Source organism: Oncorhynchus mykiss, chromosome 1, assembly GCF_013265735.2.
Source record: "Oncorhynchus mykiss isolate Arlee chromosome 1, USDA_OmykA_1.1, whole genome shotgun sequence".
In the NCBI taxonomy this organism is placed as follows: Eukaryota; Metazoa; Chordata; class Actinopteri; order Salmoniformes; family Salmonidae; genus Oncorhynchus; species Oncorhynchus mykiss.
Genome location: NC_048565.1, coordinates 61,561,539 through 61,574,078, shown reverse-complemented (window position 1 = coordinate 61,574,078; position 12,540 = coordinate 61,561,539). Strand labels below are relative to the sequence as shown.

Sequence of the window (12,540 nt, the reverse complement as noted above, 5' to 3'; positions counted from 1 at the left end):
GAATCGGTTTGCTAGGCTTAACATTCGTGGGGTCATAATTCTTTCACAAAATCAGCCAGCAGCCACATGGTTTGGAGTTAGGGCACAGCTACAAACCTGACTAGGGAGTGTAATTGGTCAATGTGACTAATTGTTTCAATAACATACCAAATATCTTGTTTCATTATTCATTAGCAGAAGGAAAACAAACACTAGACTCGTGTCTAGAGTAATCACACCCATTTGAATAATAATAAAAGCATGCCAACGTGTTTCAACCCAGTGCTAAACCACAATGCATTTGATACCTATCAAAATACTATTTTCATTTCAAAACACCTTAAACCTCTTGTGGCCCCAGACAGAGATTAGTTTCATGCATGGACATTGGATCTCACCCAACTTGGATAAGCATAGCTGTTTTCGATGCATTTAAGACATCATTTTCCTTCATGCCCAGCCTTTAAAAAGCTTTTTGACACTAGCTCCAAGTAGTTATTGAATCCAGAAACGGGATAGGGTACACAGATGCTACTGACACTCAAATCTGCGCAATTAAGAGAGGCAGCAATGCCCCTTCCAACAGACTTGCAGCCACAGCTGTTGTGTACATGAATCCTTTGCAAACAGCCTCCAAGCCCCCCCGCCCCCCCCCCCCCCCCCCCCAAGTCATATCTAATTATAGTAAGGGCTCAGTTTACATGAACAAAATCAAGAAAAAAAAATGTTATCCTCATCTTCTGTACACTCAAAGGATTTCATCACTTACCAAAAAAATCTCATCACACAACCAAATCATTTCGTTTGAGTTTATGAGGGAGACACTGAACACTGAGAAAAAGCAACAATACCCACCCAGGTTCATGGTAGAACTATTCAAACGTAACAGTCACTTCAAAATCAATAATATAAGCCTTAAGCCCATGCTTGCCCAAGGAAGTGGGTCCATGTGAAATGTGCTGAGAGTTTACTGTACACCAATTCATTGGTGGATGATGTATGAACCCAAACGACAGTCAATAGGACACTTATGAATGACAGGTAACAGGGTTTGGGTGTTTTACCTTCAAATAAACCCCAGCGGGAGCTTGTGGTAATCCTCGGAGCGCACCTTTGCTCAAAGAGAGGCGATTCTGGTCTTCCGTTGGTGGTGGCCACCTGGGAAAATGTGAACACAAGAGGCAGCTTCCCCGGCCGGCTTCCCAATTACTTGAACAGAGTTAACCTTGGAGTTTACTGGGACATGTGGAGGCGAGTAGCTAGGGCAACCTGTCACCAGTAAAAGTAATAACATTTGTGAGTGCACTAGTCGCAGGTTATTTTGGGGTGGCCCGGACCATGTGTCTGGGTGGCGTCTAAGCTCATTGGCCAGTGGAGGCGTTCTGGAAAGGGATCCCTCCTCCGGCAGCACATACAAGTAGTCTGTCAAAGCCCAGCCACTCCACCGAATTAGAAGCTCCTTGTGGAGCCTCCGGACACACTAATGTTAACCGGCAGGTTACTGGTGTTTATTAACAACAAAGTGCGTGCTCTTGGTGAAAATGTTTACAAAACATTCGAAACCCCTTCCGAATATTGAGTTGCACCCCCTTTTGCCCTCAGAACAGCATCAATTTGTCGGGGAAAGGTCTTTACAAGGTGTCGAAAGCATTCCACAGGGATGCTGGCCCTTATCGACTCAAATGCTTTTGACACACATGGGAAAATGTGTGAAAAACCCAGCAGCATAGCCATCTGGCAACTACTACCATAACCTGTTCAAAGGCACTTAAGTGTTTTGTCTGGCCCATTCACCCTCTGAATGGCACACACACACAATCCATGTCTCAAGGCTTATAAGTCCTTCTTTAACCTGTGGATTTAATAAGGGATCATAGTGTTCACCTGGTCAGTGCATATCATTGAAAGAGCAGGTGCTCCTAATGTTTAATATACTCAGTGTATCTATACTGCATCATTCAACTCAGGCATGCATTTTTCAGCATTAAATGAAAAACAAAACAAAAAACATATAATTGGCCTGCTACAAAGATAACGTATCAGAGAAGAGGTCCAGCAATATGCCTTTATTTCAGTGCTCGCTCTTAAACAATGCTTAAAGACAGTAATTACAACTTAATGAATGCCATAATTTCACGCATCTGAGTATCCTGTGTTGATTTCCTCCGTTCTCCTGCATTGTTTAAGCCTGTATTTATTTAATTATTTGAGCCTTTATTCACAGTACTAATTAACTTAGGAGAAACTCTGCCTGGTGTATATTTAGTCCATCATTACTCCACCCACAAGATCCCACCAAACCCCAGTGATTCCACAGGTGATAAAATACATCATTTTCAAGATTTGTTTATTGAAAGTAAAACTGTACATAAGACAATGAGTGAGTCATCTCCAACATCCTCACAGGAAAACAATCACAACCAAGCTCGAGCATCACATTACACTTAAAACAGTGCAAAGAGCTGTATCAAATACTTTCACTCAACATAAACATGTAACAAAGGAAGGTCAAATTGATCATCATCTGGGCAACTTGAGAGAACAGCGGGATCATTCAACATCCACCTACTGTACATCATTTGACATCACTGTAACCAAATTCACAACATTTTCAAAATTTGATTGTAATCAATTGGCTCGGTGACTTGATATAATGCACAGGCTAATGCAGCTACAGCAGCAACATGGGGAGACTGACACCATCATTTCTGGAGTCACAATGCAACTTTTAATAACAGGGAATAAAAACATTGTGAATCATCTTTAGCGTGCTTGGCAAATATGATTTGGTTAGACAACAACTCAATAAAAGCTAAATGTAATCCTTTAAAAAATTATCTACACAACCTTTTCACAGTTTTAACCTAAACTTTACTCAAAATGTAACGGAACATGCTTTGCTGCTTTTTGTACCCATTGAGAAAGAAATACTATGTTAAGCCAGACAGATTTTATTCTGTAAATCCCAGATAAACAAGACTTGGGGGGTGGATTGGTTTAAAGTTGCCATGATAGAGATTTTAAATGTTAAGTCGACTAACAGGACATTTAGTTGTGTGCCGAGATTACAAAGACAAGCCCCTTTAGCTTAAAAATCACTGGGGAGAATCAAGACTGACCTGACTGATACAAAAGGGACACAATATTAGTTAAACAAGAGACAGGAATCAAGTGTTCTACACAACAACAATTGAGGAATAGCAGCAGACTGTCAGTTACTCAATCAGATCAATAAGACCAATAGGAGATCCGGGTGGTCCTGGTTAGAGATCAGGGCCATGTTCATTAGGAACAAAAAGAGGGGGAAAAAAATGGAAAAGGGAGGGACTACCCAGATTTGTCCAATCAGAAACATTCCTTTTTGTTTTCCATTGTAAAATATATCTGTCCATTTTTTTTTTTGTTGCCGCATGCCCTAATGAACACGACCCATGATTGACACAGTATACAATATGTGGTGAAACTGGGATTCATGCCCATCCACCTGTTTTTTTTTATTGTATTTATTTAACTTGGCAAGTCAGTTAAGAAAATATTCTTATTTACAATGACGGCCTACCCCGGCCAAGCCCTAACCCGGACGACGCTGGGCCAATTGTGCGCCGCCCTATGGGACCTATGGGACTCCCAATCGCGGCCGGTTGTGACACAGCCTGGAATCAAACCAGGTCTGTAGTGACGCCTCTAGCACTGAGATGCAGTGCTTTAGACCGCTGCGCCACTCGGGAGCCTAAAATGGCATCTGTTAGGCAACTTGAATATCCCAACAAAGCAGAGCAGAAGGCACACTTTAATGGAAATAAACCTCGTAGTATCTTAACAATAAAGAAGATGAATTTATCATCATAAACTGAAAGAACAATGATGCACCATCATGAATTCACTGTGCTTTTCAGAGGAGGCAAAGAAACAGTGTCCACTACAACTCGTGTGGGTCAAAAATGAAGCTTGGCTGACGCTCACCCACTTCACTCAGCATCAGAGAATCTTCGTCATTCACAGTGTTTTGTCAATTTGGGTTGAGCCAGGTCGCTGACGGTCAGAGCATCTGCATAAAAAAACAACAACAACCAGTTACTCATATTTGTGTACATATTTTTTTCAATACGTCTGATTATGAATCATGGTGCAAATAAAGTTACATTTTTAAAGTCAATAGCAAGCAATGTATGCATCATCCTTATTCTATGCAGACTCCTCGCTGGCTCTCTTGCGAGACTGGTCACCTCTGCAAAACAAAAAGAAAGCTTAATCAAAAACCAGGGCTGTGTTCATTTGGGGCACAACCGAAGAAAATGGTCCGAAATGGTCTGAACTTGTTTAATAAGAAATGCTAATTTTTGTTTTCTTTTTCTTAAAATGTTACCCCTTTTTCTCCCCAATTTCGTGGTATCCAATTGTTTAGTAGCTACTATCTTGTCTCATTGCTACAACTCCCGTACGGGCTCGGGAGAGACGAAGGATGAAAGTCATGCGTCCTCCGATACACAACCCAGCCAAGCCGCACTGCTTCTTAACACAGCACACATCCAACCCAGAAGCCAGCCGCACCAATGTGTCGGAGGAAACACCGTGCACCTGGCAACCTTGGTTAGCGCGCACTGCGCCCGGCCCGCCACAGGAGTCGCTGGTGCACGATGAGACAAGGATATCCCTACCGGCCAACCCCTCCCTAACCCGGACGACGCTAGGCCAATTGTGCGTCGCCCCACGGACGTCCCGGTCGCAGCCAGTTACGACAGAGCCTGGGCGCGAACCCAGAGTCTCTGGTGGCACAGCTGGCTCTGGAGTACAGCGCCCTTAACCACTGCCCCACCCGGGAGGCCTCATTTTTGTTTTCTGATGCAAAATGTTTTCCTAATGAACACAACCCTGGCGGGAGGTAAATATATATATTTTTTGCTAAACTCTGACTTATAACACTCACCTGGGAAAACCATTCAGAGATAGCTCCATTTGTAGTTTCTGGTCACGAGCAGCATAGTCAGAGAGCTGGGATTCCACTGTTGGGGGGTTGATTTGAGGAATGAATCCAGAGAAGACAGCTGGAGCTAAATGTGCCCAATCTGAAACAGGTAACCAATAGTCATTGTGGGAGACCCACAAATAGTGCTTAAACGCATATTTCTACAATCGTGCTCGACAGTTACAGTAGTTAAACGTCATTTTACAAGTGGATGTAACTATTTCGTTAGCAGCATGTGTTGTAGCATTTGAAAAAGACAGAGAAAGCGCTCACCGGGCCAAAGAGTATACAAGCCTTTGACCACACTGGCCATTGTTGAAGGTCTGACTTGAAAAGGCATGGAATGGGCTTCGAGGAGAAGAGCTAAAAGGAAAAACAGAGAAAGAAAAAGAAAAGATCATTAACAACAACACAATTTTAAGTCATATGAGTCATAAGCTAAATAGTTTTGGGTTTGGATTGCAAGGCGTGGTGTCAGTTCGCCAGTCCACTGTACTCACGTATTAACGTGTCGACATGTTTTTCTGCAACATGATCGGTAAAAAGCTTCATGAGATCTTCTCGCAGGTCTCGGTTTAGCTTCGTTTCAATGTAGAACTTATTCTTAGAAATTAGGAAGAAAAACATGCGTGGTGTGAAAGGAGTATATGATTAAGGTCTGCTCTGACCATTGGCGGGGTAGGCTAAATTTGTATCTGGGAAACTGGCTCAAAGAGATGAGCAGCTTATATGGGTACATACCATGTAGATGAATACGGGAACTATGCATTGAAGAGCATCTGTGTAGCGAGTCAGAGCAATGTTGAAATTCTCAATTAAATTCCGTGGTGGAGTAATCTGATAAAAGAGAGGAAAAAAATATCAGTGTTAATTTATCAGGTTATTATGCACTTTTTGGAGGTGAAACAAGAGATACTACCTGTACTTGTCCAATTAAACACTTTTTTGTTTTGTTTTCCCATGGCAAACCTTTTTGGTACAGTATGGTACATAGATCCCGGGTTCCATGTTTCCACTTACTTGAAGATCAGAAGAGACTTGTTGAAGATGGGTAGTAATCTTCAGCATCAAGTCTTTGTACAGTAGCTCAGAGTGCTGTTGACAAACACACTTGTACACACAGCTGAAACAGGGAAAGGAAAACAACTATTAAAAATGGACCAGTTGCAATAGCTCCCCTCTAAGGTCTCAAACATGAGTACGGCAGTTCCACGTGTTCATTTCTTTCAAAAGCTACGTGAGAAATTAAACACAGTCACACTGTTTGAGTCTCACCTGTAAATCTGCTCATATGAAATGGAGATGTGGTCCATGGGGTTTTGTATTAGCAGGTGGTCAATGGCTTTCTCCAGGTTCGGCCAGTATGTGGTTCTATAGTCCTCTTCGGTCATTGCATTCATTACTGAACCAGACAATGATGAAAGAGGAGGTTATTTTCACAACGACTTGAGCCGTCACAAATATATATATATATCTTCATGATTATGGGGGGTCAATTACTTTATGTCAAGCCGTGGAAATGTTATAAGCATGAGTTTGCCGTTCGTAAAGAGAATAAATCTGTTTATTCTGTCAAGACACGAGGAGCGCGCATGACAAGGACAGCTAGAGCTCACCTGATTGGTAGGGCTAAGCATTCATAGTAATTGAAAATGGTGAAAAACATCTACTACATTCCCATTAAAAAAAAGTGTTAATATAGCTGTAATACTATATTGTGATCCATTTTAGTCTGATTAATATTGTAAGGCAAAATATTGTAGTTGCGCAACATTGCGATGTTGACGCATGGTTCATTTTCATATATTCTGAGTCTATAGCATTGATTATTCAAATCGACACGAACATGAAATTATGGCTGATAGTACATTTGTTGAAAGTAACAAGTATTACAAACCAGAAACATGGAGATTAGACAGATATTGTGTACTTCTCGCCAGCTGTTACTTCCGTCCCAAGGCTGTGTTACTCCCACCCAGTATGCAAGTACAAGAGTAACATTGCAGTAGTTCTGTTCTCAGTCTATTTCATTTCAACTCCTTTACCCTAGAAATGTAATTACAGTTGCTAATGGTGGAGGACGTACAGTGCATTCGGAAAGTATTCAGACCCCTCGACTTTTTCCACGTGTTAAGCCACAGCCCTATTCTAAAAACAGATTCCCCCCCCCCCCCCCCAACCCCTATCATCAATCTATACCCAATACCTCACAATGACTCTAGGAAAACTCTTCTTCCTAGTCTTCTTCCATTTATGAATGATGGAGGCCACTGTGCTCTTGGGGACATTCAATGCTGCAGATATTCTTTGGTACCCTTCCCCAGATCTGTGTTTCGGACACAATCCTGTCTCTACAGACAATTCCTTCAACCTCATGGCTTGGTTTTTGCTCTGACATGCACTGTCAACTGTGGGACCTTATATAGACAGGTGTGTGCCTTTCCAAATCATGTCCAATCAATTTAATTTACCACAGGTGGACTCCAATCAAGTTGTAAAAACATCTCAAAGATGATCAATGGAAACAGGATGCACCGGAGTTCAATTTCGAGTCTCATGGCAAAGGGTCTGAATACTTATGTAAATCTGAAATGTCCATTTTTTTATACATTTAAAAAATTTCCCCGAAACCTATTTTCGCTTTGTCATTATGGGGTATTGTGTATAGATTGTTGTGGATTTTTATTTTATCAATTTTAGAATAAGGCTGTAACGTAACAAAATGTGAAAAAAGTCAAGGGGTCTGAATACTTTCCGAACTTACTGCATATAAGTTGTTTTCCATAAAATATTGTGTAATTATGGGAGTTGTGTCCCGTTTCTCTCCAAAGTTATGTCATATAAAGTGAAAGCTGCAGGTTTCAAACAATTAAGGAACAGGAAAAATAGTGATGCTAATTATAGGCAATAACTGTCTTCTGTCAGGTGGAAAGGCTTTCTTTAAAACCTTCTCAATTTAATGTTAACTAGCTACAAATGTAGCATATGCCTACCAGAATGATATCATGGTTATTTGCATCAATCCACTGGCAATTTGTTTTGCGAACTCCATCTCGTGCACACTGCAGAAACATGCTAACCAAACAACAGTGCTAGGTGCCTGCGCACTTGTGACTGAGAGCAAAAATCTTTTTTTTTAAAAGAAGAAAAAAAAGAGAAAAACCTGTAACCTGCGTATTTCTGACTCAGTTGACATCCATTTCAATAGTAGTCCTACTATTAGCCTACTTGCACAGTACAGCCTGGATTGGACTAGCCCAATATTGGACTAATGGGGCCTAACGTTAAATTACTCCTTAGTCCAATGAACTTAAATTATCTCTTTAAAAAGGGCAAATTGCCTCTGGAAACCATCTAAACGTGAATCGATTCTCAATTGCTGTACAGTTCTAAAACATAAATCCATCTACTTTCATATCACATCAAAAGAATTTCACAAAAGCCAAGTACACACTTACTGTACACCGTTTTAACACAGTTGCAGGTGACCGTATTTTTCAGTGACAACACTTTTGTGGCGTCTGTCTTCCGTTTACATATGTGTTCAGAGAGGCAGATAGCTAATTAGCACAGGTAGACCTCTCCGTCTTCTGAAAACAAGTGCTGTAACATGGAAATATGACCATGTGGAAACCATAACCCTATAAAAAGGTGTGTATGAATTTAACCTTTTGTTTTTAGGAAATCATTTATTGGGGATATTAAAGATAAGGTCCTTATGCTTCCAAAACCAAACTGAAAGCGTTGCATGTTAATGTTCAGACTGAACTTTGCGCTCTTAACAAAACCTTCACCTACAGAAGACACCTTCATCCAATGACTTATGTGTAATGTAATGGAACTGAGAGTCATGATCGAGGGCTAGGGTTGGCCTGACTGAAAGACCAAAATGTGATTCAGAGTACATGCCACCTTTGCTCATAGAATTTTTTTCACACAGGGAGCTTTTCCTTCGCCGGGTGAGCTGTTAGTGAAATTTTGTATACTCACTTCTCCAGGCACCACTACACCACTGATTCCAAACAAGGACCTTCCAACCATAGGGTGCAAAGGTCATAACAGTCATTAACGCTTGTCTGCTTCCCGGGGCAAGTAAAAAACATTGTTGGACAAGAGGATTATAGCTATATTGCGCAAGTTGACTGCTCCACGGCTCCTGTTTTTTCCAACTTTTACAGATGCACATTTGAGAGCATCCTGCTGGGCAAAATATTTTGGGGGGAGGGGGCTATTTTTTGGGGGAGGGGGTTGCCTGTTTTGCATGTTATTTTGGCATTAATACATGTCACATATCAGTTAGCAAACAGTGTAAAACAAATTATAACCATTGAGTTAATAAAGCCGCATACAAACACGGTCTCTTTGCTTTCTTGAGTAAGGCAGCTCCAAAATTAAGTTGTTTCAGCCTAGCTCAGTGCTTTCTGTTGTGGTGGGGCAGCCAGCGAAAAATACAGAGCTTAGGGGTTGGCAACTAGAGAGTTGCACCGTGATTGGCTCAGTGTTCTGTCACTCATGGGGACACTACGTGTGGCCACAGATAAAGTTATGTCAAATCACGTTATATCTACAGTAGCTTTTATTGGACTGATCAAGTCAACATCATACTTTCAAAATCTTAGCTAGCAGTCATCATCATGATTCAAGATGACAATCCACTAGCAAATCCTTTTCAATCCTTGTTATATGAAGAGAAATGATAGATATAACATATTGGGGCATTGGAGATAAACATTACACAACAAGTTGGAAATCACAAATTCAACAATGAGTGGTTTGGAAGGAATCAGAGGCTAACTGCAAGCATTGTAAAGCAATCACTAGCTTGCTATTCAGTGGAGTGGATGTGTGAGCCAAGTCTGGGTTTAAGGGACTCTTTTCCAATCTTAAAAGGATAAACATTCAACATTGGCCATGCTGTCAATCCAGCATGACCTCTTTCGCTTACAAAAAAAAACTGGAAACTCGGAAATATCAGACTTCAGTGAGTTCAAGACAACTGGGAACTGGTATAACATTTAAAAAATATGTTTTGAACGGTCATCCAACTTGAAATTCCAAGTCGGGAACTCTGGCCTCTTTCTAGAGCTCTGACCTGAAGATCACTAAAGTCATGATTGGACTTTGTTTTTTTTCAGAGTTCCCAGTTGTCTTGAAAGCACCATAAATCCAGAGAATGACAGACTTTGATGACAATTTGCCCATGAAGGACCGCTGCACCCCCTTCCTGTTCAAGTGTGCACAGTACAACAAGGTGAGTCCAAAAATGTATTGTATGCTGCTTCATAAATGATGGCATATGCCAGGGAGATAGTATAACTTTCTTAGCTACAGCATACATAAATGTATGTTGTGTAGTAAGCTGTTAGTAGCCCATGTGCCTCACCCTAATAATTTGGTTCCTTTTCCCTTCATAATTTAGCCTATTGTTTTTACTTGGTGGTGCACATGTAGCCTATATATTGTAAGAGCTTTCATTGTCTGCTTAGATGCCCACTTTATTTATTCTACGGTTCTGACTTGGTGTACAGGGAGAATACCATAAGAACGGCCCATGTTCTGAATTCTTTCGCTGTACTTTTCAAGTGCAAATAGTTATATTGACTACGTCTGTCCTAGCTCCATCAATCATGTCTTAATCGAAAATGACGGATTGCCTCTTATCCGCTCGTAGTCCCCTTATTCCATAGTTTGTACATCTCAATTGTCAATAGAAACCACATTTGTTTAAGCAAGTCAGCCGTATCAGCTATGTTTTTTTAAAGGCACTAAATGAGGCTGAATGAATTGTTTCGCTGCCAGACAAGGCTCCGCTGATAGCCAGGTGTAACAGTGCTAAGGTGTTTGGGCTGCTGTTGGGACAGCTTTATGTAGGCCCTAACAGTTTGTGAGCACTGTTTGTCACCGTTGTAGTCCAATTAATGTATTGTGGCTTTGCTGGCATGCAAAGCCACCACCAAGATCTACATGCTAAAATCGCCACTGCTCCAATGTTGTCAAGATCTCCCCTGAACACTGAATATTTTAACCTTACAATTAGATAAACATCTGAGTTAGCTACTTCACCCATCTCAGCCATTTGATCTCTGGTTCATTGAAAGAAGGAATTATTTTATTAAGACAAGTATTTGGTTGTAATTGCAATGTTTGCAGGGTTGCGAACCCTCCTCCTGGAGAGTCAAGGAGAGCTACTGGGTGTGCAGGCTTTTGCTCCAGCATTGCTTCGAACACACCACTGTAAAGCAGCTGCTCAACAGGACCTTAATAAAACTGACTCTGGTGTGTTTGAGCAGGGTTTGAGAGAAAGCCTGCACACCCAGTAGCTCTCCAGTTGGAGGGTTGACAGATCAAATGTGTTTTATAGAGTATCCCACCAGCACAGTATTTTACGTTGTGGGGAGTTAAGTGCCTTACTCAAGAACACAATGACAGGAAATATCAACTGCCTTCCATTGTCAATACCAGAATGAAAGTTATTTAGCTCTTCCTTGCATCACACAACAACATTTGTCACCTTTTTGGACCATGGTGTTACAGACCTTTTTTTGGTGGGGGACAAGTGACTTGAGCTTTGGACAACTATAACAATCAGGACAAGTGGCTAAACAAGTGAATATCAGGCCCTGACAGTAGCCAAACTACTCCACTGACGTGTAGGCCAAAGGCAATGCAATGGCAATAACTTAATTGTATGGCAAGCTACATCCCCATCCCATGCAAGTCCAAAACATGATAAACATTAGGCCGTCATAATTAGTGCTTTTAATGCTGATGCTTTCAACTTACGAAACTTTGAGGCTGAGTTCAGGGTCAGTTTCCCTGCGATGGACGCCGCCGATGGGCTGTCAGTCTCGCTGGTGTCACTGCTCACGCTGCTCGAGTCTGAATCCATGAACTTTAAACCGCTGCTGGAACTGGAACAAACCTTTGAGTGGTTCTCCTGCGCAGCTACATCTCGCGTGGCTAGACCCGGCGAGATAGATAGGGGCTGGGGTACATCTGACAGTTCGTTCCTGAGATAGAGGACTTGTCCACTGGCACTGTTCGCACAGTAGTTATGGTTGTAGTCGTCATTTAGAACAAAACAGTCGTCTTCCATGTCCTCCATGCTTTAGCCTTGCAAGTTGTCTGAGGAAAATCTTCATGAATTTCAAGTTCGATTTGAAAATTTGCGTTTTTAGAGCACCATCCCTTTACACCTTGTACGCTAGCTGCTGCATGGAAAACTGTTTTACGACACTTTGCAGCATTTTCTTTTAGGCAGAGCCTGAACTGGGGCAGAAGGGCAATGTAGTTAAAATCATGCAATGACTACAATGTGCGTTCAGTTCACTTGAACGTTAACTACATTGCGGAACGGTTTGTACGTTTCCCCAAAACGTTCTTGAACAGACTTCGCGGTACGTTTTCTGCCGTTTGGTGTATGGCGCGGTGTGGCCAGAGATATTGAAAGGAGGAGATAGCAATCCAAATTGGAAATAAATGGAGGAACGTGTAACTAAGCAGACTGTCGACCAATTGTCGTTATCATGGTGCGTCACGCGGTTACTAAACGAATCGTCACACAATCTCTTCTCTAGTGCCGCGCTCAAAGGTAT

The 12,540-nt window shown here is 41.6% G+C and overlaps 2 protein-coding genes across 8 annotated transcripts in view; both read right to left on the bottom strand.

Moving 5' to 3' along the window:
• mypn (myopalladin) overlaps positions 1-1,278 on the bottom strand; it is a 50,478-nt gene extending 49,200 nt beyond the window's left edge. For 4 of the 6 annotated variants that reach the window (XM_036981823.1, XM_036981830.1, XM_036981826.1 and 1 more), the window contains exon 1: positions 378-479. In XM_036981823.1, the coding sequence (XP_036837718.1) occupies positions 378-433 (56 nt within the window). In that variant the 5' untranslated portion in view covers positions 434-479. Of the gene's footprint in view, positions 1-377; positions 480-1,043 lie in introns of those variants that run through there. The other 2 variants (XM_021607077.2, XM_036981827.1) reach the window with 2 other exon arrangements.
• Positions 1,279-2,309: 1,031 nt separating this feature from the next.
• On the bottom strand, positions 2,310-12,467 carry LOC110526250 (CDK2-associated and cullin domain-containing protein 1). Of its 2 annotated transcripts, XM_021607066.2 has the most exons (9): positions 11,729-12,464; positions 6,221-6,347; positions 5,966-6,068; positions 5,687-5,782; positions 5,446-5,548; positions 5,219-5,308; positions 4,907-5,045; positions 4,122-4,207; positions 2,310-4,027 (listed from the first exon to the last, which is right to left on the bottom strand). In XM_021607066.2, exons 1-8 carry the CDS (start codon positions 12,048-12,050, stop codon positions 4,165-4,167), a joined length of 1,023 nt encoding a protein of 340 aa, XP_021462741.1. In that variant the 5' UTR covers positions 12,051-12,464; the 3' UTR covers positions 2,310-4,027; positions 4,122-4,164. The 2 variants fall into 2 exon arrangements, with proteins under 2 accessions (XP_021462741.1, XP_021462733.1); XM_021607058.2 differs by lacking the exon at positions 4,122-4,207 and having other exon boundaries at positions 11,729-12,467.
• Positions 12,468-12,540: the final 73 nt, after the last annotated feature.

Coding starts and splice junctions, on each gene's coding strand:
- LOC110526250 (XM_021607058.2), bottom strand. CDS start 12,050: ATGGAGGACATGGAAGACGACTGTTTTGTTCTAAATGACGACTACAAC. Junction 5,549..5,686: donor TTCCCGTATTCATCTACATG/GTATGTACCCAT, acceptor CTAATTTCTAAG/AATAAGTTCTACATTGAAAC. Junction 5,309..5,445: donor ACATGTCGACACGTTAATAC/GTGAGTACAGTG, acceptor TTTTCCTTTTAG/CTCTTCTCCTCGAAGCCCAT.